The sequence below is a fragment of the Pseudocercospora fijiensis genome (genome assembly GCF_000340215.1).
Source record: "Pseudocercospora fijiensis CIRAD86 unplaced genomic scaffold MYCFIscaffold_10, whole genome shotgun sequence".
NCBI classification, from domain to species: domain Eukaryota; kingdom Fungi; phylum Ascomycota; class Dothideomycetes; order Mycosphaerellales; family Mycosphaerellaceae; genus Pseudocercospora; species Pseudocercospora fijiensis.
This window is the reverse complement of record NW_006921541.1, coordinates 2,540,208-2,566,252: the sequence shown is the minus strand read 5'-3', so window position 1 is coordinate 2,566,252 and position 26,045 is coordinate 2,540,208. Positions and strand designations below refer to the sequence as shown.

Genomic DNA, 26,045 nt, shown 5'->3' with positions numbered 1-26,045 from the left:
CACCAAATCCTCAGCCATTCCCCCGATTTCGATTTATCACTGCACAATTCGCTTCCGATATAAAATTTCTTTGGTCTTGGGAGCTTGCAAACCCAGAGAGGCGCGAGCGAAATGACGGGAGGCTCTTCGCTCGGTGGGGGCTGTAGATAATGTATTCTTTTCGTAAAGAATTCGAGGAAAGTTTTGGGGGGGAGTTTTTTTTGGATTCTTGGGATTTTCGGAATGAGAGGATGCGCAGAGGTTCTCGAGATCTAAGGTTAGTGTGGGTATGTGGAAGGGTAGATGTTGTTCGAGAAAGCCTGTCGTGTAGAAAAGCAAGCAACGCTCGCTCTCAACGCTCAAAAAGATCGATACTCCTTTCAGCATGCAGAATTCTCAGACCGTCCTCGCGCAGACCCTGCAGATAGGTCACTTCGCTTCGCTCGTCTTCCCCCCACGGCAAATCTTTCTAAAGCTCAAGACCAATTTTCTTTTCTCCCCATCCCATCCCATCCCATCCCATCCCGCATTACACATCTACCGTGAGCTCAGGGGGCGAAGTCAATCCACAAATCGCAGGATTCTCCGCGCAAATTTTAGGATACTTCGGCGTCACATCAACAACCTCGCAAGGAAACCAGCAGTCCATAAGCTGTCGCTGACGCCAATCATCGTTCCATATGTCCATATTCCGTACCCCGAATTCTCCCAGCCAGCAGTAAGGTGGGGGAATGACTTTGAAGTCGAGGTCAGCCGTCCAGGCGAGATCGCCGTAAGTAAGACCTTTGGAATATTGTTGGTATGATGTATACGTGCCTTGCCCGTTGCCGACTCCAAGATCAAGGGTCATGACCTCCGCTAGAGTTCGGTAGGTTGATGTAACCACAGTATTCGTGTCAGGCCTAACGAGGGGGAATGGACCATCGTGGAAATGACGGATACGCTCGTCCTGCCAGAGCACGGCACCAGATGGGCCCCATACTGTGATGTTGCATTTGACTTCAGGGTTATCCCCGAAGTCCCCTGTAGGTTTGGTCCACTCATCCAGATGAAGTTTGCATTCACCAGAAGCGACTGGTGGGGACACGTCGGCGCCAAGACCAATATCGAGAGGATTCGGTGGTGGGGCGCTGTCAGGCGTATGAAGTCTCATAATCGCGCACGGGAACCAGCAGTCAAAGTCCTGAGTGTGATCATATGTTGTCCCGTCGATTTCCACATCACCTTCGGCCCAGCCTCCTAAGCTACAGTGTGGTTTTTGCGGATCACTGCTGTCCTTGTTCATCAAAGAGCTCCATTTGACATCACCAAAAGTGACCATCTTTTCTAGCGAATAGATGTATGGATTCGTTTCATGTTCGTTGCTGAGATCCTTGAGATGGGTGAAGTTGGAAAAATTGTTGTGGACGACGTATTTGTCCAAGCCCCATTTGACAAGATTATCTTTGTCTGCGCAGATGTCGACAGTCAGGTTATGCACCAGCGCCCAGTTCGAGAAAGGAGCTGTGTAGTATATGAATGGGGGTTCACAAAAGTCCAAGGTGTGCTGCTCGTTGAAGAATTCGCGCTGCGCCCAGTCGGAGACAGTGACATTGACGAAAGTGTGAGGACTGTACGGATTTCCCTCATGACTTCTTAACGCTTGACGCACATGCAGTCTGCAAGTATCCTCCGCGATTTCGGGCTCAGAAGAAGAAGTCTGGGTCGGTTTTGGTGTGGGTTTATCAATAGGCGTCATGGTCACCGTTGGGCCTGGGATAGTGGTGCTGCTCTGAGCGTAACCATCAAGCGTGCAATAGTAGTTGCCACTCGTTGTGACCAGTGATCCAGCACGGCTTTTATCGCACTGGCAGAAAGGGCCTTTGATGTTCCGAGTGATTGTGCATGAGTCTGGAGTCTGGATCGCTGTGGTTACGTAGGACGTTTCGAACATGTTGGTAGCACATCCCACAGCCGTGACAAAATGGTCCAAACTGGAAGTTATGGCATCGACATTTCCACCATTGGCGCAACCACAAGTCCAGTGATCAGTGTATGTAGTCGTGGGCTGTCCACTCAGTGCAAATGTCATAGGCTCGATGTGGGATGGCTTGCATCCAGAGATAGGCACGGTTGTGACTGGCTTGGCATACGGAGCCGTAGGGCAAGCATACCCAATGCCCTCCCCGAAGGTCGATGATTCAGCCGGAGTAGTGAGGCCGTCATTGCAGTGGCACATCCAACCTCGGCTCCTGGTACTGCCCGACGATTGTGTGACAATACCCTCGTTGGTAACATTGCAGGAAGTAATGAATGGGCCCGCCGCAGTCGAAAGAACCACAGCAGTCGAAGAGTAGGCACAGCCAATGTACCAAGAGTTGCCATTCTTCCAAGTCGTGACCGGAGCTTGTCGCCCACCAGCACAATTGCAAGTCTCCTTTGCGGGAAGAGTCACGACCCCGACGCTACTGATAGTCTGTGCTGGCTGCGAACTGATCGAGCACCCACTGAGTCCTGCTGTAGCGGATTGCGTGGTTGTGCTGATGGCCACAGCATTCGTGCCATTACCACAGTATAAGGTCTCAGATCCATTCCAGCCGAGCTGCGTCACAAGATCTGTAGTCATAGAGCCGCAAGCGCAAGCTTCGCTGGAAGGCACCCACACATTGTTGATGACGCCGCCGGGCTGGGTGACTACGGAGCAGGACTGTGATGGCTTAGCTGTGCTGACTGCGGTCTTGGAAGGGCCGTTCGAGCAGAAGAATGTCATCATGCCATCGTTGCCGGTCGTTGTGCGGACTGGACCTATGCTACTCCCGCAGCCACAAGCAGATCCGCCAGGATACGAAGTGCCATTCACCATTCCAGCAGTCGCAGTGATCAACGAGCAAGGCGGAGCTGTGCCATTGCCCATTGAAGGTGGCCGGCCGTCTTCGCCTTGCGACTCGTCGGGATCGAGACCACAAGTACCAGATGTGCAAGCCGTACATGAAGGCCCGCTGGTGGGAGGCGTTCCGTTTTCTCCTTGGTCATCATTCGGATCGAGACCGCACATGCTTGAGGTACATACCGGGCATGTCGAAGCGCTCGTGGCAGGCGTTCCGTTCTGTCCTTGGTCATCATCGGGATCCAAGCTGCAGCCTCCTTCAGACGTGCAGGCACTGCACCCTGATGACTCGTCCGGGTCCAGCTTCACGCAACCGTAAATGACAATCTGCTGACTCTCATCGCGTATTCGAAGTTTATGCAACTTGAGCGGCTGCTGAGTATCGACTTCTGGATCCCATTCGGAAGCCTGCTCTGGCATTGCTAGCCACGTATCCTCGTAGATCGGCTCCTGTTTGACATCGGCATAGACGCGTAGTGCAGCATATTGCTTCACACACGTATGCTTTTGCCCTTGTGCGTCTATTACCTCCTCTGTAGGCAAATACTGGCGAGGATCGTACTGAATCACCACCTTTCCATGAGCCGTATTTTCGAGCTTCTGCTTGACCGTTCGGTCATCGTCGCCCTCGAGAAGCTTGTACGTCTGGACTATCGGCTCAACGCGGAACATTTCCTGCAGCTGATCTTTAGTGCGCTGAATCTCATGCATAAAACGCCAAGGCCTAGTCTCATCTCCCCAGAATGATGGATCAATCCAAGGAGTGACAATGATAGGCTGAACCAGGTTCTGAGTCTCGCCAAACTTCAAAGTATTGAAGAGCGAGGCATCATGAGAATGGTCCGAAATGCCGGGTAGGTATCCAGAATCATCTCCCTCGAAGAGACCGAACAGAACATCTTCTTGAAATAGCGTTTCGTCCATCATCGTCGGAACTTCCCATATGTGGGAGATGTAGCCACCTTTTCGTGATACGACCATGACTGATGTGCATGCGTTAAGCTTGTCGACGGCCAGATTGAAAGCATTCGTGCGGAAGCCCTTGACTTTAGCAGATGATCTTCCTCCAGTGCCGGGCGGTCGATGATAAACAAGCATGTCTACGTTTGCAGCTTGCTCGACTTCTTTGACCATAAATTCATCGTGACCGCCAGGATAGTCTTGTGCTTGCATGAGGGAGCGCTTCTCGGGCGTCCGGGTAGGCTGAGCAGGCACGGCCGACAGGGAGAAAGCCTGGTAGTTTGGATGTTCCGGAGCTCTCCGACCCACCATGTTGAAGATATCAACATGTCGCCCAATTTTTCGAAGAAAGTCCTCGATGGCTCGAATGAAAGCCGCGGGTCTGTTCTCTGCAGCAGGTGCTGTTTCGATCACAGTATCACGTCCTCCTAACTGCGCCGGGCCTGTGCCTGATGGGTCGGATCCGGCAGGCTGTGCGGTTGATCCTGTCGCAATCGCTTGGCCACTCTTGTAGTCGGAAGGCAATGTTGTGATCGGGGCAGCAAACACCAAGCCGCCAGTGGTTGAGCAGTTCTTGCAATCCACGGTGAGAGGAGTAGGAGGGGTATCAGTCAGTGGGAGGCAGGCAGCGCATCCCGTCTGAGCGCACCGAGCCGTGACTGAAGTGGATGATACCGATGTTGTGGATATTGTGTCTCCACCAATATTGCATCCTGTCGTCGTAGAAGTTGATGTGACACAGACCCAACCGGTAGTGTCGGCGACGAAGGGCAAGCATGATGCTTGACCAACATAAATGGTACTCGGCGCTGTACACGCATCTGTGATGGGCTCTTGTTGCCGTGCATCAAGCAAAGCTGAGCTTGTCACAGCCTCACCGCCGAGCTTAGTCGGCCTGGATGTCATCGCAGCCTTATCATGATGCAATGTTGTCGATGGAATGGGCGAATGAATATCATGAGATCCATATGAAACACTGGCTGCCGAAGCATGATTCGAATCGGTATCTGGAAGGCCAAAGATCTGTTTTGCGCTCGCATAGCCCGAGTTGCGCCAAATGACTCCTAGTCCAAGGCGTAGCAGGGCGCTCGGAACGCGGCGCATCATGCGCGTTCAAATGGCTTTGTGGTGAAAAGTATGTTCGTGCAGTACGGTTAACGAGTCGCCCACTCGAAGAAACGATGGCCCCGGATAGGGTGTTGACGGGTATATTGCGCCTTTCGAAGCGATCCGGATTTGCGGCAGATGAGAAAAGCATAAAAGTGTGCTCACCACCGGGGACTGAATAGTGTCGAAGCCTTTGCTAGTGTAGCAGAAAGAGTTCCGAGGGGGGCCGCAGAGTTGCGCACGGCGCGCGAAGGTTAACGATCGACAGTGATTAGGTAGGTAAGAGAGATGTATATTCGCGTGCATGTGAACGGGACTTCGGTAGTGATCACAACAAAGACATTGCCACTGCATGTGAGTCTCTTCGCTCAGAAGAAGGTCAGCTTAACGAGCACGGACTACCACATGCATGCTCACTCTACTCACTTTGTGTTTTGCGTTACACCTTTTGTCCCAAGTGACGGAGTCTTCACATAACGAGGGCTGAGCAGTGAGAGGCTCTCGCAGTGATAGTCGTGGCTGAGATAGTTTGAACTTGAAGTCAAGACGAGACCTGTCAAGTGACACATATGGACAATCCTATCTTGCAAACCCAGAGCAGTAATTACACTGCGTCCTGATCGGTCTTGCTCGCTGCACAGCTTCTGCTGCTGGAATACGTCCTCGCTGTCCCTGGCGGAGTAGGAAAGTCCCATTCATCCCGTCTGGTAAGCCCTCTGCCAAACTCGACGAGCCCGTCAGCAGGCGCAGTGGGAGTGGTCGCATGGAGGGTCGAGACATCAACTTCAACAGTCTTGATTACGCCTCCGAAGCCTTCCCACCTTCCAGTACCATTCTCTGATTCCCATCTCTGGCGGCCACCTCCTGTGATCACAGTCTCCGTTTCTGAATGCTGGGTCGTGCTAGTCAAGGGCCGAGTCATGCTAAAAGGTCGGGAAGCTCGCTTAGGCATTTCTGGGTGGGAAGAAGGATTGCCAAATGATTGCTCGCCTGATACAAGACTCTCGTCCGAGCCCCGCATGGTCGTGGTCATCCGCTCTACACCTTTGTCAAATTTCCGGGAAGGCTTGCTTCGAAGCAGCGGTGGTATGCTCTTCCAGCCTTTTCCGGAATGGCTTGACAAGTGATGCGAGAGGCTGCCTCCGATGGTCTGCGTAACAGGATAGTCTCCGGGTAATTCGACAGCTGATGGATGAGCTGTCTCATGTCCGGTCGAGCGTGGTAAGAGAGATATGATCTTCCGAGGAACGTGGCGAAGCAACGGGCGAAGTACTGGCAAGCAAGACGTTATGATCTGCGAAGAAGGTAAGTCAGCACTCCCGTCTATCTTCTGTGCATTCGCAGCGTGAAAAGAAGCCGCCTTTGATCTTACCCCAATGTTCAGCTCCAGCCCACTGCGAATCACAAAGTAGGATGTATCGCCATCGCCATACTCAATACGGTCAATCTGCGTGGCTCGCATGATCGAAAGCACTGTAGTAAGTAGGCCAAGCGCAAAGATGATGGTGAGCCCAAGCTTTACAGCACGGTCTAGATGCAGTCTCTGTATCAAAGGTATGGGCAGCAAGAAAATGATCACGTCGCAAACTATGGCAGTGATGCTGATAGCATAGTTGATGGGCGCGAATGACAAACAAGAGCCTGAGATACTTGTGTCGAACATCTTTGCAAGCTGAAAAAATAAGTCAGAAGCAGGAGCGTGCTCATTCGCAGTCGCACGTACCGGATTGCAACTGAACATGGAGAGCAACACGTAGATTGTGTTCATAGCCACACAGAAGACTGCTATGCCGATGATGAAGACTCGATACCGCCGGTCTGTGCTGCCTTTGGTCATTCGCAGATAGCTAATGCATAAAGCCAGCTTGAAACCAGCCAAAGCCCATAGATAGAATGGCTTTGCAGCATAGTTCGTGATTGTGTGTGCTCGCGCATATTGTCTTGGCTGCAGCGCTACAGGCAAACCCAGACCGTACCTAGTCTGAATGATGACTGTGGCGCCGTATACCACGCTGAAGAGCTGTGCTTGTCAGCGTTTGCCGCCTGGCTTTGCTGATATCCGCCTCAGGCTGCATACCGTCGTCACTAGTGTGATCCAATCTTCCTTATGTATTGTGCTCCTGCGCACGCAAACCCGTAAAAAGACGGTAAGCAGCATCAAAATGGTAAAGACCAGCATCGTCGCTACTATCGCCTTCCATCTTGAGCGCTCTTCCACCTCTGGACTCGCGCCCAGCACCCAGCCCATCTCTTGTCGCGCCTCGAAGCTAGTCGTGTTACTCGTCGGGTTCGCGTGTCGCTCTTCGTAGACTCAGCATGCTACATATCGTCAGTAGACCCTGTCTGTTCTCAACGACACCCCGAGCGTGGTTCCATCGCGTCTGGCAGGCGCCGGTGATACTCTTGCGCCGGTGATAAAGAGCTGTGATGCGGTGGAGCATAAGATGAAGCACATGGCAAGAGACCTAGCGGGTCTGTAACGTCGCGCGCCATTGGTATGGGAAGTCTATTTGCGTATGTGGCTGCAATAAAATAGGTATAGCCGACGGATTCAAAGGATGATGCTCCTGTCGATCCAACGTGGGAATGCAGAACAATCTCGGAACGGAAGGGAAGAGCCCATCCGCTGGTTCCGCATTGGGAGGCTGCAGTTCAAGAATGGCAGGCAGCAAGGCTGTGAATTCGCATGGGATGCAGAGGCTGCAATCATGTGAAGCAGCTGTGGTTGCGTAGATGTCGATGTCGATGACAGTGAGCAGAGCAGATCGAAGATAACGGCTTCGGAGTTTCTTGGCGCCGTCGGTCCGCTCCGCTGTGGCTGGCTGACCAAGCGATTACTGAACTCTACAATTCCACCTTGTCCTTCGAACACCACATTCTTATTTATTCCAACACCTTCCCGTGCTGCCATGCTGGGACGCTTCCTTCGCGTGCAGAAGTACAACAACTACCGTCAACGAGGCAGCGTCACGTTCTTAAGAAGCAAAGATGGAACAATCGTTGCGAATCGATCGCCAGCACGTTGATCTCCTCTTACGGTAGGCAATCGGCCCGCCAAACAACCATCGTGCGCCTTCCGATCTAGGAAAAAGGAGTACCAAACTGTGGTGGAGGGGCGCGGGCTAGAACGGTTGATAATGACCATGTTTGTTGCACAGCTATACAGGACATCAAGGGGCCTAGGATTGGTCTTCAAATGACAAAAATTCATGAAAGACGTCCATGTCGACTGGCGGCTTCCGGTCGGAGCATGTCCTGCTGCTCTTGGATCTCATTCTTGTTGACAAATGTGCGAAGAAATCAGCGACAAACATGCCATCTGATGAGATGTGCACGCCTCACCAGGATGCTGGTCATTCACATTTCACAAGAAGCCTCCTCTCACAGTTCGTGTCAGCCTCATCAGCCTGTGCCCGAGATATCTGATCAATAATGAGAGGTATTATCATGGAAAAGCCACGCGCGATCGACTCACGGGCACTAGGTCAAATTTGGGAACGTCCTGGATCCTTTGATGCATTCAGTAGTCTTAGCCCTTCTCAGAGGCCTAGACGAGCCGAGACCTCATCAGGAGAGTCGCGTGAGCTGGTCGACCCTTCGTCATGACCTGTGCCTATGCACTTTCAACCTCATGTCCTCAAATTCACTGCTGGTTGACCATGTCAGAAAGCGAGTCCATCTCAAGGCATGATATGGCCTCCAAACTGGAAGAATGGGCCAATTTATCCCTGCAGAAGCCAACATCAAGACGACCTTACTATGTGGGCGCAGGCGTCCTGTTTGTGACATTGACGATATTCGCATACTTACTCGTCGGCCACACACCTATAAATGAGGAGCAGCATCTCGCCACAACCCACCTCGATGTCCAGCATGACGACATACTCAACAGAACTCTTGGTGTAGGCTTCGTCGCTTTCGCTGCAAAATTACGGCTGACGTGACACGAACAGTTCCAGAAAGTCTTCGCGATTGGCCTGCCAGGAAGGACCGACAAAAGAGATACGATGGCATTGTCTGCTGGCATCACCGGTATCGACTTCGAATGGTGGCCAGGAATTCGGGGCGAGGATGTGCCTAAGAAAGCGATTCCTGCAGGGTGGAAGCAAGCCATGTCTCTACTGGGTTCGTGGCGAGCTCACATGAATGTCCTCGACCACATCATTGAGAACAATTTGCAATCAGCTCTGATCTTGGAAGACGACGCCGACTGGGACTATTCTCTCAAAACACAAATGTCTCAATTTGCAACAGGAATCAAGCTCATACAAGATCATGACCAAAGCTCATCGACGACTTCCACTACATCCCCCTACGGAACAGGCTGGGACCTCCTCTGGCCAGGCCACTGCAAGTCAGGACCCTCAGAAGCACAACAACCAATCTACTTTCTTGAAAACGACGTTACAGTACCACCAACCTCACACCGTCACTCACATTGGGCACAGCCACACGTAATGCCAGAAGTAGAAACCAACACGACCAGACTCATCTACCGACAAAAAGGTGGCAGCTGCACATTCGCCTATGCTGTGACGCAGTCGGGAGCACGAAAACTCGTATCAGCACTGAGGAACAATATATCCCCGTACGACTCGGCAGTTTCCGACGTCTGTGCGCACAGAGGAGGACACATCCAACCTTTCGATTGTTTCTCGACATATCCCCCGCTAATCTCTACGTACCGACCTGCTGGGACGAGCGAACATGACAGCGATATCAGTCCCGATCATCAGAAGGGTAAGATGCACGAGGAATTCACTTGGGACATTGTATTTTCTGTGAAACAGAATATCGATAGATTGCTTGGAGGTGAGGGGATGGTGAAGAGTCAATGGCTGGATGAGACGAGACCAGCGGAGAGGAATATCGATGAAGAACTTCACCCAACGGGCAGGTTGGAAATCGTCAATGTGGCGGAAATGCCAAAACATGAAGTCAAAGTTACAGCATAGCACAACAACACCACACCACAAATAAACTCCCCTCCTTTTCCTTTTCCCATTCCAACAAGCTTTTTAAATTTCCCCATTTCTTCACCCATCCAAGAAGTAACGGGCATAATCCAACCCCCCCCCCCCCCGCTCCCCCCCCATCCTAGCCGCCAAATCATCACATATAGGTCCAAATTCAATAAACAGCCCATAAATCCCCTCAAGTTTCAACCGCAACGAATACCCTCAAAATTCTGCACACCCTCTAACAAAAAACTCGATTTGTAAGATCCAATACCCGTAAGAAAAAAAAATTAGAATTCTGTATATACCTACCCTTTCACATATACATATACACCGAACCCAATTTGACCTCATTCCTCGCACAGGAATAAGGTATCTCACAGCATTGAAAAGATTGTTCGGTTTGAGAGACGGACGGGTTCACATGATTCCATGAACTCCGCACGTTTTAGCATCCAGGGTCCCCGCGGGGCCAAAAAAAAAATCTAACGATGGGGAGAGTCATGCTGTGGGAGGCGATGGCTGCGAGCGATGGTGCCGTGTTCGCAGTCGTCGAGATTTAGGGAGGCGATTGTGGAAGAGATACATACGGTGGAGCTTGATTTACAAAGTCTTCTGCTCGATGGAACTCCGAAGTATCGTCCTCATACTACCAAGGTCCGCCGATCAGATTGAAATCAGATCTCGGGATGGTAGTTGTAGGATACGATACCAGGGTCATCCCGGTTCCGGGCTGCTGAGCTCGTAATGCAAGGCAATGCTGTGTCCCAGGGCTTTTCAGATGTCGAAGTCGTACGGCGATCCAGAGTCCAAGGGATCGATCCAGTCCATATTCCAGCTGTTCTGCATGTTTGTGCTTGTCAGTCGCATCGGTCATAAGGGATCGTTAATGCGTAGTGCTAAGAGGCTCTCATCGAGAAGCAGGTTTTTGACATCTTTGAACACAGACAAGAGAGACAGGACGGAACTTGAAGGTGTTGAGGGATCTGCACCTCCGCCAATTGAGATTGAGATTCCTGAAACTTCGACTTGATGAGCGCCTTGGTTCTGTCGTCAGAAATCACCACGGCGTGAGCTGCGGTTGGGTCAGGCAAGTGTTTGAGCGACTTCGTCGAGATTCTTTCCTTGGGATACGTTCCATTTGTCATGAATGAGGCAATACTACAGCATATGATTAGGTCTCCGGTTGTTACGGTTCGACATGTGCTTACTCATCCCAAGTTCTTGGCACTGCATGCATGTAGGTGTCGTACATGTCAACATCCTACCAGCTGTAGTACAGTCGTAAAGTTGGGTAGCCTCGAATATCTGAGCACTTCCCAGGCGCTTCTTTTTTAGTGAGCGCGACATTGAGATCGAGATCGGCTGGAAGAGTTGCGGCATCTTCGTATTCTGGGCCCGAGATCTTCCAATGCCCACACCAATGCGATTCATCTGCAGAAGTACTGTTAGATCTGAAAGAATCAGAAGGGATCGAGGGGATACGTAGTTCTACAGTTCACGAGCGTCGCACTGTGGTGCTTGACAAAACATGAGTCGCACACAGAACTGTCAGCCGTTCAGCCGTGACATGCTCTTCCTTGGCTGGAGGCCACCACGACGATGTATGCCTAGAACTACTACGCCGCAATGCCTCAATTCTGCAGGTCCAGTCGAGGTGTTCCGTACTGGACTTTTGATTCCGCAGGTAAGTTACTCCTGAAGGTTCAAGTTCCAGGAGTCAGTGTCGTCCAGAATGCCAAATTCTGTTTGTGAACCAGTTAAGGGCATCGAGATTCGATCGTGGATTAAAGTGGACTGCTGAAGTGACGGGCGTATAAGAACGCACTCGAAGCCCAGAACTATGCAGCATAACACGACCAATGCAGCTACCCACCATGCATTTCTTCATTGCAATTCTGTCCACACTGCTGGCTCTGGTTACTGCGCTTCCAGTACATGAAGACACTTCCGGACTGAATTGCGATCATGGAGCATGCGTCCCAGATGTAAACACGGCAGAATGTCAATCGCGAAGCGTTACAAGTAGCTGGGAAGAGTTTTCTATCATGATCGGCGTCGTGTACAACCATGGCGTTGGCTGCAACGCTGTCTTCCAGACCATCGCCAGCAAGATCGGGAAGCCAGAAACGAATCTTTGCCAGGAAACCCTCTGCGACTGGACATGCTCGATGATTGCCGGGCACGATATGCCAAGTGAGACTCAGCCTAGAGGAGGGCCTACGTATGATGCAGGAACGAGCCTTAAATTCTATGCGCCTCACGGCCGGAATGGTACGTCGCTGTGACCCATACAAGCTTTTGCGCGTATTTATGCTGACTGCCATCAACTTCCAGGCGTAATAAGTCAGGCGCTTCAGACTGCGTATCCAATGGTGGACAAGTTCGACTGCTGAGACTTGCGCGGGACGCAAGGGAAAATCCAGGAAGTTACACGCCATACAGCTTTCCCACTGCTGCGTTAGTGTTCTCGTCTCCTCGCCGCTTGTTGTGGCTTCATTGTCCTTCACAATCATATCTGCTTTTTAATGGCTTCCAGTTGCTTCTCAAAGCCAAACGCTCCTTACGATGTTGTTCCGCTACAGACGCGGTTTTATATGGCGAATCCATGGTCCGAACCATGAAGAAATGCTTTCAGGGGCCAGATCATCAGAAATGCCTTCACGGGCCATCGGGGGACAGGATGAGCGGCGAGAGCGTAGCTGTACTTAGACCGAGCATACAGATTGAGGTCTTCTGGTATCAGATATCCACAGTGTGTCCATTTTGGCGAGGGCGCTACTTGAATCGTTGCGTCGTGTTGTCGTGGCCGATGGCATGTGGTACGAAAGGTAGCTGAGGAAGTCTAGACCAGCTCGAGCCCTCCCTTGACGTCTGCGTTGGAATGTCTTGGCAATAGAAGCTGTTCAGCCGCATCAAGCGCGCGGTAAGCGTGAGATAGTGATGCATGGCGCAGCGACCGCGACAAAGTTCATGCTCAGTCGACGCAGTGAAGGCGATCGGGGCCGGCGCAAAGTGCAGGGCTTCTCATGCCCATCATGCTATTCCGATGGCCTGAGGCGGCGGTAAATGAGCGGCCACGTATTCTGCCACGACACATGACCCGGCACAAATGGGCAGAAGTTTGACGCAGGGTATGGAGTGCATTGGAATCGGCACTATGCATGAATGCCGGGCGGCGGCGGCGGCGGCGGCGGCGGCAGCGGAGGAGGAGTGGAAGAAAGGCTCTGCTCTGCTCTGCAGACAGACGTCAGCACTCAGGTGTCTCGGAGGGTGAATTGCGGTGCGGTGATATGGGAGAACTTCTACGTCACCTTCGGAAGTCAGAAGCTAGGCTGATTCGGCAGCGGCAGCACGCGCCGGCCCAAGTGAAAGTGAAAGGGTCCATGGTCTCGTCACACGAGTGCAGCAACCTAATCACCACGAACCTACTTATAGCCTGCCACCTGCGCTCCTCCTCCGCTCCACCTGCACGCTTCTTCCAACATCGACCATTGCCATCGCCAGCAAGCCACACATTCTACCGTTTAGCCAAGCAGCGACATCCGCCAGTATCAGGCACGCGACCTGAGCATCGCCGTTATCAGGCTAGCCCAGCGTCTGAGACTACCAGCCTCGCCCCACGACTCATACCCGGCACGGGCATCATTTTATTCCCACATCACATCACCCATCACTTCCGCCCAACATGCGCTCCAACAGCATCAGCTCCATCTCGTCCCTCTCCAGCCGAGCCTCGTCAGCCGAGCCGGAGCCGACTATGCAGATCTTTGTCAAGAATGTCGCCGGTGACAGTAAGCATGGGCGATTGTGCCATCTTCGTGACCACTTCTAACATTGCCCAGCATTCCCCATCACTATCCCCGAGTCCACCACCGTCGGCACCCTCCGCTCCCTGGTCGCCCTCCGAACCAACACACCCGAAGCCAAGCTCCGTGTGACGCATGCAGGGAGCCACCTTAGCGATCTGACCGCTACACTCTCATCCTACAATGTGACCCGAGAGTCCACACTGCACATGGCCCTGCCAATCCGTGGCGGCGCACCCAAGAAGATCCGCTGCAATTTCAAGGATTGCAAAGACGCCGCCCAGCGCATCGTCGGTGACTGCGGTTTCTGCCAAGGTCACTTCTGCGGCAGGCACCGCATGTTGGAAAGTCACAACTGTACCGGTCTTGAAGACTGCAAGCAGGAGGAGAAGGACCGCAACAAGGCCAAGCTCGAGAGCGAACGGACTGTCGCTATCAAGGGTATCTAGGATCGCTCTTTGCAGCAGTGATCGGTGGGTTTGCAGATTTTACTTCACAGCGAGCGTCTGGTTTCAGCACTTGCATTTGTATTGCATACATTGAGGACATCGTGTGAGCAGGCTTCGTGGAACAGGCACGCGAGCTGATGGGAGGATTAATACCATGGCTTAGATGGGTTATGGCAAGGTTCTGGCTTTTTGGGCATTAGCGGAGTAGGCGGGATGGGATGGTCTGGACTTGGGGCTTTCGGGATTGTTCAGCCATGAGCGAGGCGTAATGTTTTGGTCAGGCTTCTTCATACATGCGTACAGAGAGCTCGATGAGCATATTACTACTACTGAAGCCGCGTTTCCGCGCAAATTCACTTGGCCCAGAACACGGCATCACCAACGTGGCCTCGAGAACGAAATGAGAAACCTAACGCAGATTCTACGGCTGTCTACAACGTGAATCGGCATCGTGAAGAGGCATCTTGGACTATTCAACTTGTCAATATGAGCTAAACCTGCTCTACCCCATGCTCTCAATCGCGGTTGAATTACCTACCGAAAGCACATCGGATACAGCCTGTAAGCTCCCAGATCTTCGCAAGACATTGACAATGCCATTTCGATTGCGAGAGAGCGATGCCATGAGAACTGTGAGCAACAAGGTCAGCCGAGTGCTTCACAGCAGAAGCCACCTTGATGGGCCATCACACGAATATATGCAATCGACAAATCTCGCACCAAAACTTTAGAAATGAACGAACTGATTTCAAACCCCATGGAAACTTTAGTAGTATAGTAGTATACGCCACCACCTTCCATTCAAACCAAAATGGCTCGAATTGCCTCGCCGTCAAACATGAGTGTATGTTGAGCCTGGCCTGGGTTGTCCCGTTCATCAGTCGTACGTTGACTATATAAATCCTGAGAACGCAACATGGAGTGGTCATTGTGATTGATCCCAACATTAGGAGACTTTACTTTGGAACTTCGAAAAATGGCCTTGAGGATTTCAGGAGAATCATGCAACGGATCTTGACCCTCTTCCTTCTTCGCATGCACTGTTATGACAGCCTGTACATTCCCATCGCCTCCAAAGTCGATGTCGCGACCACTCCAGCTCCAACGCGAAGCCAAGTCTTCCTTCACGTTTTTCTTGAAGTCATAGGAGTCTTCAAACCATTCGCTGTGGGCTTGGTTTAGCGAGCCTTCCCAAGCGTCATCTGCTGGATGGATGAAGCCCCGCGGCTTCTCTGGCTCGGGGTACAAAAGTCGATACCAGTGGTATCCCACCAAAGCCGGAATCCTACCCATCAGAATTTCTAAAGCATCCTTGCTAGTCCACCTCGACAAAATCTTCGCGGCTGGATCGCCGAGAAATACGTGGTGTAGTCGCTTGACGGAACGAGAGTCGAGCATCTCGTGAAGATCGAGAGATGCTGGCAGGCAATAGAAATCCTCGTCACCTCCAGTAGGTGTGTAGAGGTAAATCTCCTCCAGGTTGGGCAGATGCGAGGCGAGAAAAGATGCGAAAGGTGTGATGAGTGTCGGTCCGTCAGGGCGATGGTAAAGAGGGGTGTCTATGCTACCGTTCCAGGCGTGGAACGAGTCCTTGTCATCGTCCATGAAGATCCAGCTCGTCAGGCCGATGGATCTGATGTTGTCCAGCGCAGGAGCCGGCAGTGCCATTAGGAAACGCATCGTGCCAATCGCCGTGTACTCGAAAATTAGCGTCAAAGAGGCCCAGAAGTAAGGAGCAGCTTCCTCGCTGACTTGATGACTGACCATGAGCAGTGAGGTGTCGACGGGAGATGTTGCGAATATCTTGTAACCCTTGGAAACTTCCTCTTCATCCGAGTCGTCTTCGCTGTCAACATCATAGCTTTCATCGTCGGACTCTGGATGCTCTTTGAGAAATTCGTATACATCGAAGTCGATGGGTTCGTCCTCCTTTGCAGTTTCTTCGTCTTCATTTTCGTCACCGTCACCGTCACCGTCACCCTCTGACTGCGACTTATCGTCACCAGCGCCGGCGTCCGAGTCAGCTTCGCTGTCGACATCGTTGCTCTGGGAGGGAGCCGCTGCTGAGTCGTCTTCGACTGGCGGATACTCTGCCACCGGCTGTTCTGGATAACGCTTCGACTCGCCCTGCTTGTACGAGTCTTCTATGGCGTGACAAGTCAGTCGGACCTGTGTCGGAGTGCCATAGACCTGCTCCCAGATCTGATCACGCAACTCGCGAGGAATGCTCATCAGATTTGGAGCCATGATTTGTGGAATGTCGAATCGGTCGGTTTAAGGATTTCGCGTTGACGTTCAGAAGATGTTCCAGACTGTACAGGCCCCTGACGCTACTGAATGGTCGAAGGCATGCAGGAAATATCGAGGGACAAGGAAGTTGAGCTTTACATGGGCGTTTGGGTCAGCGTTTGCCCATGCAGAAACGCGTACTCAAGGCTACGCGGTTGGCACGCGGCGGATTCGTTCTGCATATGATGAAACCATATCTACGTGTTGTATCAGCCGCAGATGGCATTTGCTCATTCTTCTCAGACAGCGAAACATTTTTGAATTCAAGGCAAGGGTGAAGTTCGAACGAATGTCATTAGAAAGCGTGAAGGTTTAAGCTTTCACTCGGCAATATATTCTGCCGAGCTCCGGCCCATGTATGTACTGTGGTGTGGAAAGGATTGAGAGTTACATCGCGGGCTGCACGAGATATGTTCTGCTAGTGCAATGTGATACCAAAAATTCCCCTTATGCTCAGTTGGAAATTGGGAGCATTCCTACGGGACGAGTAATTATCTCCAAATCTGCAACGCCTTTGAGAATGCTCATGAAGATCAGGCTGTCATGAGCATTAGCATGACTATTCGTCCCATACTCATTTCTGAAGCCCCAATTCCTCGGTTGTTTGTATCGTATCGTGTAGTAAAGCTTTACGTTCTCCTCAGTCAGTGTGCTCAGGATGAAGTCGAGCGCTGACGCTATGGAGCTCAGGATGCCAGGTGCTATGCCGACAGTCTTGTTCAGGGCCAAGCAAGCATGGTAGTCTTTCTCTCTGTCATCTGCTTGCACCATTTCATACGTTCTTCGGTCCCCCGCAACTCTCCACTCCAGATCCTGATGAGTTCATCCCAGTTGCCTTTTGTCTCATTTGTCGCAGAGAACATGATCAACTCCTCCATGGTCGGCGGCTTCTTCTGTTGACCGAAGATAGACATAGGTCCCTGCATCGCGATCGTCGTATCTCCAGGCGAACGCAAAGAATCACTACACTCGTCCATGTGGTACAGCGTGAGATATCCTGGCGCGACGTCCGGGCGAACGCGTCGGAAGTCAAGAACCCAATGTGGATCTTGTCCTTCTTCATTCGGATCTTGCATCGGAATCATGCGACGCCAGCTGCCATATTGATGTTTGCGAGGAGGAAAATTTTCCAATGCAATGCAATTTGTCGACTCGAGAATGCGTTCGAAGTCACCATCCTTAGGGCCGAAAGGAGTCTTGCTCTGCGTAGCTTTAATACCTCGATATAGAGAATGGAAATTGGCGTTTTTGCCACTCGCGACGAAGAACGGATTGAGCTTCGAAGTATCCGGGTCGAGCAGCGACGCAGGAGTCGGCTGAAACCATAGAGCGCGCTGCAGTGCAATTGAGCTGGAGATAGTATTGGCGAAAGTCTTGGAAACTCGAGTGCACGCCACAAGTGTAGTGAATATGTCGACCTCAAGAAGAATGGCTTCGAGCAGCTCAGTAGTATCAAAGACACATTGGCGAGCGATGTTGATCTTGTTGGTAGAGGGGTTGTTAAGGTATTCGTCGCTGCTTCCGCGCAGCGCGACTGCATCGACCGCCATGTGTGATTACTGCCGAGTTGTGTCGTGTTGCAACGAGAAAGGTATTATTACGAGCTTTAAGAATAGACAAGTCGGAGAAGCGAAATGGTCAAAGCTTCTGCGGGTCACGCACATGCAAACTTGCTCCACCTCACATGCAGCACCAAGCGGAGCTGTGAAGAAGGAGCACGTGCACATGGGACCAGATCCATCTTCTGCTCGTTGCAGCGGGTACTTTGAATCTTTTCCAGAACCCGTTGATCTGTGCACCATATCATTGCTGGAGTTTCAAGCCTGCGAGTTCTCCAAGAACTAGACTTTCCCACCGCGATACACAGTCCGCCAGAATCGATGGAACATGTGTGGGCTTCATTGAGCCTTTGATCGCGGATCTGGATAGGCTTGATTGCGATTCGCTCATGTTCAACATCCACGTTGTTTGTTGCCGTGAGGAACCTCTAATTCAAATCCTCTCTCAGCCGGGGTCATGAACCGTTTGGATTCGCCATCTCAAGCAGCACCTCGGGGTGGAAATTGGCTCTCCTTCACACCGCCAGCATTGTCGACTCGCACAAACCTCAACGGCGCCAGAGCCAACCATGAACCATTCCACGCATCGAGCTTCTGCAATGCCTCTTCATCCTGCATATTCGGCACCCAGAATCCACTCTCATACTCAGCCTTTTCAGTCTTGATTTGCTGCTCAAGTAAGGTCTGCCTCGTCGAAGCTGGTCTGCCCGGTCTCCTCTCCGCCTTGAGTGCTGCAACTTCCTCATCGTGGCGAGCCAGGAATCGCTCAATCAAAGCCTGCGTCTCGGCAATCTCAAGGGGATGGAGCGTCTCGGGCAGGTTTTCCTGGAAGAAGGCAACACGGTCTAACCAAGGTCGATTTTGCTTTTCTTTTGTGGCATTCGTGTTGCTCACTCGCTCATCTCTGGCGGCTGCTCTGCGAAGCCGAATGGCATCTCTGCTGTTCTCGTGTAAAGCATGAATTTTGGCGCCCTTCTTCTTCGTGACGTGCTTCTGCACCTTGCTTAATTTCGACGGCATTTTGCAAGCCTTATGTTTGGAGAAGATTTCTGTCGATGACAAGGCAAGCAAGGGAAATTTCGTGAAGTCGAAGTCGAAAATGTGCTGCGTCGGCGCAACAGATTCGCCGAGCTCCGACTGATCCTTGAACGCGTCGACGCGCCTCTCTGCTTGACCTCATTGGCATCGCATTCGATTCTTGGTAGACGACAGGCAGCGCAGCGCAGAGACGACAGGAATAGAACTCGTAGAATACAGTCATGGGTTGACAGAAGCTCGATTGTAGTACAGGACGCGCCGCACAATGGGCATACAGGGTCAGCACAAATAGGCATCACCAAGTACTTACATGCACCCGTCTCTAACACTGTGGTACAGGCCTGCTTCCGCTGCTCAAGAGCATCCATAAGCCGACACATCTCCGCAACTTCGCAGGGCAGACGCTTGGCATCGACGCTTATGGCTGGCTACATCGAGGCACGGTCTCCTGTGCCATTGACCTGGCAGAAGGCAACCCGACGCGGAAACACATCGACTTCGCCCTCCATCGCGTGCGCATGCTCATACACTTCGGCGTGAAGCCTTACCTGGTATTTGATGGCGACTATCTGCCGAGTAAGGCGCATACCGAGAAGGAGCGTGCTGCGAAGAGGAAGGAGAGCAAGAGAGTGGGACTCGAGATGCTGCGCATGGGAAGGCCCAGTCAGGCGCAGCTGGAGCTGCAGAAAGCGGTCGACGTCACACCCGCCATGGCTAGAGAGCTGATTGAAGAGCTGAAGAAGTTGGATGTGCAATATGTCGTGGCTCCATACGAAGCAGACAGCCAGATGGCCTACCTGGAGAAGAAAGGCATTATCGACGGCGTCATCAGCGAGGACTCTGACTTGCTGGTCTTTGGAGTGCAGTGCCTCTTAACTAAACTTGACCAGTACGGCGAGTGCGTGATGATCAGTCGAGCAGACTTCACCTCCTGTCGAGAGATCAGTTTGGTGGGCTGGACGGATCGTGAGTTCCGAATGATGGCTATGCTAAGTGGCTGCGACTACTTGCCTGGAATCGACAAGATGGGCTTGAAGACAGCGTATCGACTTGTGAGGAAGCACAAGACACTCGATCGAGTTGTTCGCACTGTGCAGTTCGATGGCAAGATGCGAGTGCCCAAGGGATATCTGGAGGACTTCTCCCGGGCAGAGAAGACCTTTATGTACCAATGGGTGTTTTGCCCAGAGGATCAATGCTTGACTCATCTCAACCAACTACCGACTGGACTGACCGCAGATTCCATGCCATTCATTGGGAAGGCCGTGGACCCAGAATTAGCCGCAGGTGTCGCGTGTGGCGATTTGGACCCGAACACGAAGAAGCCTATCGTTCTGCCCCGAAGCTTCTACCATCCTGCAAGTCGGCAGAGGATAATTCACACACCAAACGAGAAGCCTGGAAAACCGATCAATGAATTCTTCAAGAAGAGAATACCGCTTGCCGAGCTCGACCCAAACTCGTTCACACCCTCGCCAACGCAGAACCAATTGCTTGAGTCTCAGGCTGGGAGGTCATGGTCGGCACCTCAGGTCACAGCTCCGAGAGCCTTTGGCACTATTCGATCTACCAATGGACTGCCGCATTCTACCGCACCACAAGCGTCGCGACGTGTTGCGACCGATCCATCACCATCATTACACCGGGCATCACCTAAGAGGCAGCGATTATGCTCAGATTCTGGCATTGCCGCTGCTCTGAGGGGCGCTTCAACCCTCGAATCTTCCACCAGCCGCTTCTTCGGCAAGCAGCCAGTCCATGCAAGTTCGCCCCTGCATAAGAAGTCGGGCGGTGCAAAGCAGGAAGAGTTCGAGCTCTGGTCGGATGATTCGGTAGCGGAGGCAGTCGTTAATGCTGCGGCTACTGTAGAGTCGACGCAAGAGACGAGCACTCCCTCGCAGCGAAAGCGGAAGAAACTAAGCGTCTTCGTCGATACTCCAGAAACGGAAGCCAGCATTACCAACGAGTCTCAAGCCACGGTGACAACTACCACGTCGACCGACTCGCGGAGAGCGAGTCTGGCAGATACTCCTGACACATCTTTCGAGAGCACGACTTCCTCTCGAGAGCCCAGCGTGTTTAGCAAGGGCCTCAATCTGGAGATGTTCGCGCTCAGAAAGCAGAGCAGCTCAACGCCTCGCAAGACACCTTCGAGGACTTATTCAGCGTCGTTGGCAACATGCACACCTTCACTAGCCCCATCCCTTGATGTTGGCCTTGAGATACCGATTCATTCCCATGATGTGTTATCAGTCGACGACAGCGGCATTGTGCTGGAATCGCCGCCTGGTGCAGCGAATGAGCTCTTCCCATCCGACCAGGCCGAGGCAGATGACGATGAAATCGCAGACGAGGCGTGGATTGAAATGGAAAGCCGACTGGTCGGCACCGCAACGAGAGGTAGCGAAGACCTGCTTGTTCCTGAAAGTCCAGAGGCCACGCTTGAAGACCCGGCTTGTCGGAAGCGCTTGAATCTCAGCAAGTTCACTTACGCAGGATGATGGACAATACACGATTGTCTGATGAATTATGCGTGCTTGGCCTTTTGTGGCTTTGACGACGCTAATGTTGGCGTGTTTGATCGCTCAGCATTTCATGTTACTGGTTACTCAAAGCTTTTTGATGCAGAATAACAATGATGTCTTTGAACAAACCTCATTCGATAAAGCACGGAGCAAACTCAATATCTGCTTTGTACGCTATGCCATATCATAGCTATGAAAATAGGAGTGCTCCACAGACAATCCTCCCTGAGCTACAGAGGCTCCATTTACTGCCATCATGAGCTCGCTTGACGTTTTCCTTGGCGGCGTTGCAATCTCCGTACTTGTTTCCATTTGCTGCTATGGTTCAGCAAAAGACAATTACTACTGGTTTATGGGACTTGTGGTACCGACGCTGGCTGCTCTGAGGAGCCTGGGAACAGACCTTGGAATTCCCAGTCTTTTGGTATCTGTTCTGGACACTTTTATGCTGGCTTGCAGCGGTATAGTCGTAGGCGGAGCTGTGTGGTCAAAAGTCTGCTCCATTTTGGAGCAAGTTGCTACGAAAGAGTCAACACTTCCTCAGACGCAGGTCCAGACACTTTGCGCTAAACCCAAGGACTGTTTGACGATCATCGACGGAAAAAAGATGCCTGATGGAACGATCAACATGATGAACAAGTTCGAAGCCCGAGCTACACCAAACAAGCGATTGGTGACCGCCTTTGACATTCACAACTGCTTTACAACTTCAGACAGACTAGTATGTGAAGAATTCAGGAAGGCGGTCGAAGAAAAGATTTATTTCCCGGAAGCAAAGTGGAAAGAGCTTGGAGCCATAGCTAGAAGTATCGTCAAGAATGAGCTGAATCGATCAACGTCCGAGCTGAGTCTCTTCGAGGTCGTTCAATCGGTCACAATGCAGATGGTCATGACCGTCTTCTTCGACACCTCTGAGATTTCCGTTCCCACCTCCTCTATCCGCTGCCTAGCACAAGAGATCAACGACCAGTGGCTACGATCCAAAGACAAAACAAGTCCCGGCCAAACAGCATCACCAGACTGGTCCTTTCACAAGCAGCAGCCACTCCGCGAAGCACTAATAGCTGCCTTTCCAGCGTGGAACGGTTCCAAAGACACGAATCCTCTAAATCTCATTCTCCCTGGCTACGAGACCCTCTGGCGAGTAGTCCTACGATGCTTTGTCGAAGTCTCCAGCAGAAATCATTCAAATTCCCCGCAATGGCAATCAAGCCTTGCAAATTTCTCACTCAACCCAACCCGCAAAGAATTAGAGAAGACCGGGCCCATCCCTTGCAGCTCAATGATCGCAAAGGAAGCTCTTCGACTCTACCCTCCCACCAGACGCATCTATCGACAATTCAAAGACGAGCAAGGCGACGAATACGAAGTGGCAGCCGACGTCGAGAGCATGCATCGCGATATCGAGGTCTGGGGGAAAGATGCGAAAGTCTTTCGACCCGAGCGTTGGTATTCTGTTGATCAGAAATTTGAGGATTGTTGTTGGCTGCCGTTTGGAGCGAAACCTTTTCGTTGTCCTGCGAAGAGATGGCAGCTGGAAGGCGTTCTACCTTTTGGGGTGGCGATGATTGCTTTGCTGACTGGGGCACTGCTGGAAGGCGGTTGGGTGTGTGGTGGTGGTGGTGGGTTTCAGGATGATGTGAATGAGCCGCTTGAGACGAATCGTCATGCTTATAAGGATGTTGTGCTTCGTCGACTCGGAGGGAATGGATTGACAACCAAATTTGGAAAAGAGGCTCTATGATGGATGGCTTGTTCGGGATAGATCGTGGACTGGACATATGACCAGCATTTCAATTTCCATCCACAGCCTGCCTCTCCGTCCCTTGAGCCGGACTTTCCCAAGACATCATATTCTGCAGAAAAGAAAAGTCACAAAACGTCAGCATGAACTTCCAAAATCTGACCTCGGTCTCTCTGCACCAAAAAAAAAACAACACACACACCTTCATCCAATTCTCCATCGTAGGCCCACAAATCTCCTTCCGATCAAAAAGTCCCGCCTTCAAATTCGTCCGTGAGGGTTCTTCCCCTTCCTTTGTGAAAGCTCGGATCCAAATTCCAGCTCCTATAATAGTATCGATATCTTAGCGAGAAGAAACCCCCCCCCCCCCCCCCCCCCCACAAATGCAACCGCTTCTTCCCATCCTCTCTTCAGCACTTACCACACCCTTGACACCAAGTCCTCTCCATCCAATTCCCGGAATCCGCTTTCACACGATAGATTCCCATGTTCGATTTTGAGATTCTTGTTATTACGTCCGTGTCCATCATGAGATGGGCAGAGTGAAAGGCTCCGGCCCATTTACAACAGTCGATGCAGTGGCATAGGTTCATTTTTGTAGGGGGTGGGATGGAGAATTTGTGGGTGCCGCAATTGCAGGTTCCGTGGATCTGGGAGGATGACATGGTTGAGGAGGGTGATGGGATTGCAATCTGTAGATGGATGGGGATGGAGAGTGTTGATGTGTACAGTATCTTATATCTGCTGTTTAGTATCAATGACGTCGTCTTGGTTGGATTTCGATTTGGATTGCTCGCTTTCACTTCCAGATTACCGTCGAGCCGAGGGAAATTGTCAAAAGTTTTGCTCTTAGAATGCAAATCTATTCTTCATGCAATGTCTATGATTTATTTGCTGCCCCATTGTATCGTAATAGCAGCTGAATGACTGCTTCCAGAGTACACTTTGGCCTGTGTACTTCCACTTGGCACACTGTCTGCCGAGAATGCAGACGAGCCGCCGTACTGCAGTGTACTGCCATCATGCGTGAACACCGTGCTCGTTACGCCAGAGCCGCAAGTCAATGCTCCTGAGACCAAACCGCAGCTGCCCTTGGAAGACTTGAGAGTGAAGCCATCACCAGAAGCCGTGGCAGAAATCGTGGCGCAAGTACCAGTCGTATACCAAGTGCCCGCCGAAATAATGCAACCCTTCTGGCTACCTCCGGAAATCACATTCAAATATCCAGATCCAGAGAACGCGTCGCCAGGGTTGCTAGTGGGCTGAGATCCGCTTCCAGTCGTAGTCGTAGTCGATCCACCTCCACCTCCTCCACCACCACTCTTGGGCTTATATTTGATACCCGTACTAGGACAATTCGACTTGGTCAAAGTATCCACCGGCACAAACTCGCCCGTCTGAACCGAACCCCTAACATTATAGAAATACCAAAGCTCATCCATCGCGCCCGAAGCACAACCCACATATGGAATCTTCCCACCAAATTGCTTCGCCACAGCATTCTGGATCTGGGCCAAAGTATACGTCCTGCTGCTATCCGGCGTGATCCCGGCATCCGCAAGCCATTTATACGAAGGCAAAGCGTTGAACAAACTCACGACCTTTTCGAAGAAGTCCGGAACTTCTTCCGTAGGCTTGTAATCCGAATAACAGTCTGGGTCAAGAGTCGAGATACAGGTCCCGTGCTTTCCCCACTCATGTTCCCAAAACGTCTCGGCGGATCCAGAATTACTTTGCCAGTACGTGTTCATATACGACACAAGATCCTGTTTGCCAGCCGCGTTGAGGATATCGGTGATGTTGGTATAAGCGCGTTTATCGTCGCAATTGGCTTCGTAGGTGCCATCGCAGTTGTCGGGCCATAGTCCATGGATTGTCCAGGAATCTGAGGGTCCGACGACGGGGTCTGTGTCCCAGAATTGCGTCTGAAGGAGTGCGCCGCCCGGGGAATTGAAGCAGCAGAGATCGGAGACTGCGGAAGTATTCTGGCAAGAGAGTTGTGGGCTGTTACATGTTGCTGAAGCTGAGGCTAGGGAATCTGCTCTGATGACTGGGCTTGTGAGTCCGAAGCCTAGGACGGACTGAGCGGCTGTGAGGCCTGAGAGGGCTATGTTTCGAATTGAAGGCATGGTGTCGGCGACAGAAGCAATGCTCCCCCCTGCCAGCAGGTTGCTTGCCGCTTCATTATATGCTTCCATCTTTGATTACAACCTTCCCGTTTCAGACTCGTCTCCGATGCACTGTAGGCAAATCTAAGAATGTAAGGGTGTCGAGGTGCAGTAGTATCGAGAGATCGACCTCGTTCGGAGTGTGAGATTTCATTCCGAGGCTGGCGTTTGGCCTGTCATTGTGACTTTGGACGGATGATCTTCCGTTCGTGAAGCGTGACCGTCCCCTTGCTTGGTTGTATCAGATGCCCGTTGTGGTGTTGAGGAAGGTGATAGGTTGGCTGGGAAGATACAGGCGTCGATCTCCCGCCTTCCCGCAAAGCTTATTCAAGCCTCTTTGCTTGGCGTCGCTGTTCTCCGAGCTAATATTCTAAGCTCTCGTCGTACAACACGCCTCCATCATCATCTTCGCCATCATTGTCTGCCGAAGCATGCCGTGCTACAGTACTCCATAGAAAGATGCGACTACTCGAGATCTATCTCGGCAAAGAGCCATACCTCCGGTTTCGCGCTTTGCTCACGATCTTACCCTCGGCCTTATACATTCGTCGAACGTGAAAGAGATTGGCGTCGTACACCACAGCCGCAAGATGG

General features: G+C 51.7%; 12 protein-coding genes across 12 annotated transcripts; 6 read left to right on the top strand and 6 right to left on the bottom strand.

The window, feature by feature from the left end:
- Positions 1 to 6,272: 6,272 nt before the first annotated feature.
- Positions 6,273 to 7,160, bottom strand: MYCFIDRAFT_111709 (uncharacterized protein; the record flags this gene model as incomplete). Its single annotated transcript, XM_007933555.1, has 3 exons — positions 6,273 to 6,584; positions 6,636 to 6,932; positions 6,990 to 7,160. Coding segments are annotated over 3 exons (780 nt in total), but the record flags the coding sequence as incomplete, so codon positions are not given.
- Positions 7,161 to 8,865: 1,705 nt separating this feature from the next.
- On the top strand, positions 8,866 to 9,768 carry MYCFIDRAFT_110557 (glycosyltransferase family 25 protein; the record flags this gene model as incomplete). Its single annotated transcript, XM_007933554.1, has 1 exon — positions 8,866 to 9,768. A coding segment is annotated over one exon (903 nt), but the record flags the coding sequence as incomplete, so codon positions are not given.
- A 180-nt stretch (positions 9,769 to 9,948) lies between these two features.
- On the bottom strand, positions 9,949 to 10,325 carry MYCFIDRAFT_179477 (uncharacterized protein; the record flags this gene model as incomplete). The annotated part of the gene is made up of 3 exons (XM_007933553.1): positions 9,949 to 10,091; positions 10,191 to 10,219; positions 10,252 to 10,325. 3 exons carry the CDS (start codon positions 10,323 to 10,325, stop codon positions 9,949 to 9,951), a joined length of 246 nt encoding a protein of 81 aa, XP_007931744.1.
- Positions 10,326 to 10,361: 36 nt separating this feature from the next.
- On the top strand, positions 10,362 to 12,998 carry MYCFIDRAFT_179476 (uncharacterized protein; the record flags this gene model as incomplete). The annotated part of the gene is made up of 20 exons (XM_007933552.1): positions 10,362 to 10,409; positions 10,451 to 10,614; positions 10,642 to 10,710; positions 10,735 to 10,742; positions 10,775 to 10,794; positions 10,818 to 10,940; positions 10,966 to 11,114; positions 11,142 to 11,159; positions 11,194 to 11,312; positions 11,341 to 11,384; positions 11,417 to 11,474; positions 11,517 to 11,527; positions 11,563 to 11,621; positions 11,664 to 11,675; positions 11,705 to 12,154; positions 12,208 to 12,689; positions 12,720 to 12,748; positions 12,781 to 12,802; positions 12,827 to 12,859; positions 12,892 to 12,998. 20 exons carry the CDS (start codon positions 10,362 to 10,364, stop codon positions 12,996 to 12,998), a joined length of 2,025 nt encoding a protein of 674 aa, XP_007931743.1.
- Positions 12,999 to 13,416: 418 nt separating this feature from the next.
- Positions 13,417 to 14,450, top strand: MYCFIDRAFT_57482 (uncharacterized protein). The gene is made up of 2 exons (XM_007933132.1): positions 13,417 to 13,664; positions 13,716 to 14,450. The coding sequence occupies exons 1-2, from the start codon at positions 13,559 to 13,561 to the stop codon at positions 14,126 to 14,128; spliced, it is 519 nt and encodes a 172-aa protein (XP_007931323.1). The 5' UTR covers positions 13,417 to 13,558; the 3' UTR covers positions 14,129 to 14,450.
- A 479-nt stretch (positions 14,451 to 14,929) lies between these two features.
- Positions 14,930 to 16,375, bottom strand: MYCFIDRAFT_200376 (uncharacterized protein; the record flags this gene model as incomplete). The annotated part of the gene is made up of 1 exon (XM_007933551.1): positions 14,930 to 16,375. The coding sequence occupies one exon, from the start codon at positions 16,373 to 16,375 to the stop codon at positions 14,930 to 14,932; it is 1,446 nt and encodes a 481-aa protein (XP_007931742.1).
- A 55-nt stretch (positions 16,376 to 16,430) lies between these two features.
- Positions 16,431 to 16,839, top strand: MYCFIDRAFT_179473 (uncharacterized protein; the record flags this gene model as incomplete). Its single annotated transcript, XM_007933550.1, has 5 exons — positions 16,431 to 16,468; positions 16,495 to 16,534; positions 16,564 to 16,691; positions 16,717 to 16,773; positions 16,803 to 16,839. The coding sequence occupies 5 exons, from the start codon at positions 16,431 to 16,433 to the stop codon at positions 16,837 to 16,839; spliced, it is 300 nt and encodes a 99-aa protein (XP_007931741.1).
- Positions 16,840 to 16,870: 31 nt separating this feature from the next.
- MYCFIDRAFT_179472 (uncharacterized protein) lies at positions 16,871 to 17,967 on the bottom strand (the record flags this gene model as incomplete). Its single annotated transcript, XM_007933549.1, has 2 exons — positions 16,871 to 17,178; positions 17,223 to 17,967. 2 exons carry the CDS (start codon positions 17,965 to 17,967, stop codon positions 16,871 to 16,873), a joined length of 1,053 nt encoding a protein of 350 aa, XP_007931740.1.
- Positions 17,968 to 18,456: 489 nt separating this feature from the next.
- On the bottom strand, positions 18,457 to 18,996 carry MYCFIDRAFT_63859 (uncharacterized protein; the record flags this gene model as incomplete). Its single annotated transcript, XM_007933148.1, has 1 exon — positions 18,457 to 18,996. The coding sequence occupies one exon, from the start codon at positions 18,994 to 18,996 to the stop codon at positions 18,457 to 18,459; it is 540 nt and encodes a 179-aa protein (XP_007931339.1).
- A 356-nt stretch (positions 18,997 to 19,352) lies between these two features.
- On the top strand, positions 19,353 to 21,152 carry MYCFIDRAFT_116032 (uncharacterized protein; the record flags this gene model as incomplete). Its single annotated transcript, XM_007933548.1, has 2 exons — positions 19,353 to 20,546; positions 20,766 to 21,152. Coding segments are annotated over 2 exons (1,581 nt in total), but the record flags the coding sequence as incomplete, so codon positions are not given.
- An 832-nt stretch (positions 21,153 to 21,984) lies between these two features.
- On the top strand, positions 21,985 to 23,283 carry MYCFIDRAFT_33536 (uncharacterized protein; the record flags this gene model as incomplete). The annotated part of the gene is made up of 1 exon (XM_007933043.1): positions 21,985 to 23,283. The coding sequence occupies one exon, from the start codon at positions 21,985 to 21,987 to the stop codon at positions 23,281 to 23,283; it is 1,299 nt and encodes a 432-aa protein (XP_007931234.1).
- Positions 23,284 to 24,128: 845 nt separating this feature from the next.
- Positions 24,129 to 25,697, bottom strand: MYCFIDRAFT_168568 (uncharacterized protein). The gene has a single exon (XM_007933547.1). It carries the CDS (start codon positions 25,479 to 25,481, stop codon positions 24,171 to 24,173), a length of 1,311 nt encoding a protein of 436 aa, XP_007931738.1. The 5' UTR covers positions 25,482 to 25,697; the 3' UTR covers positions 24,129 to 24,170.
- Positions 25,698 to 26,045: the final 348 nt, after the last annotated feature.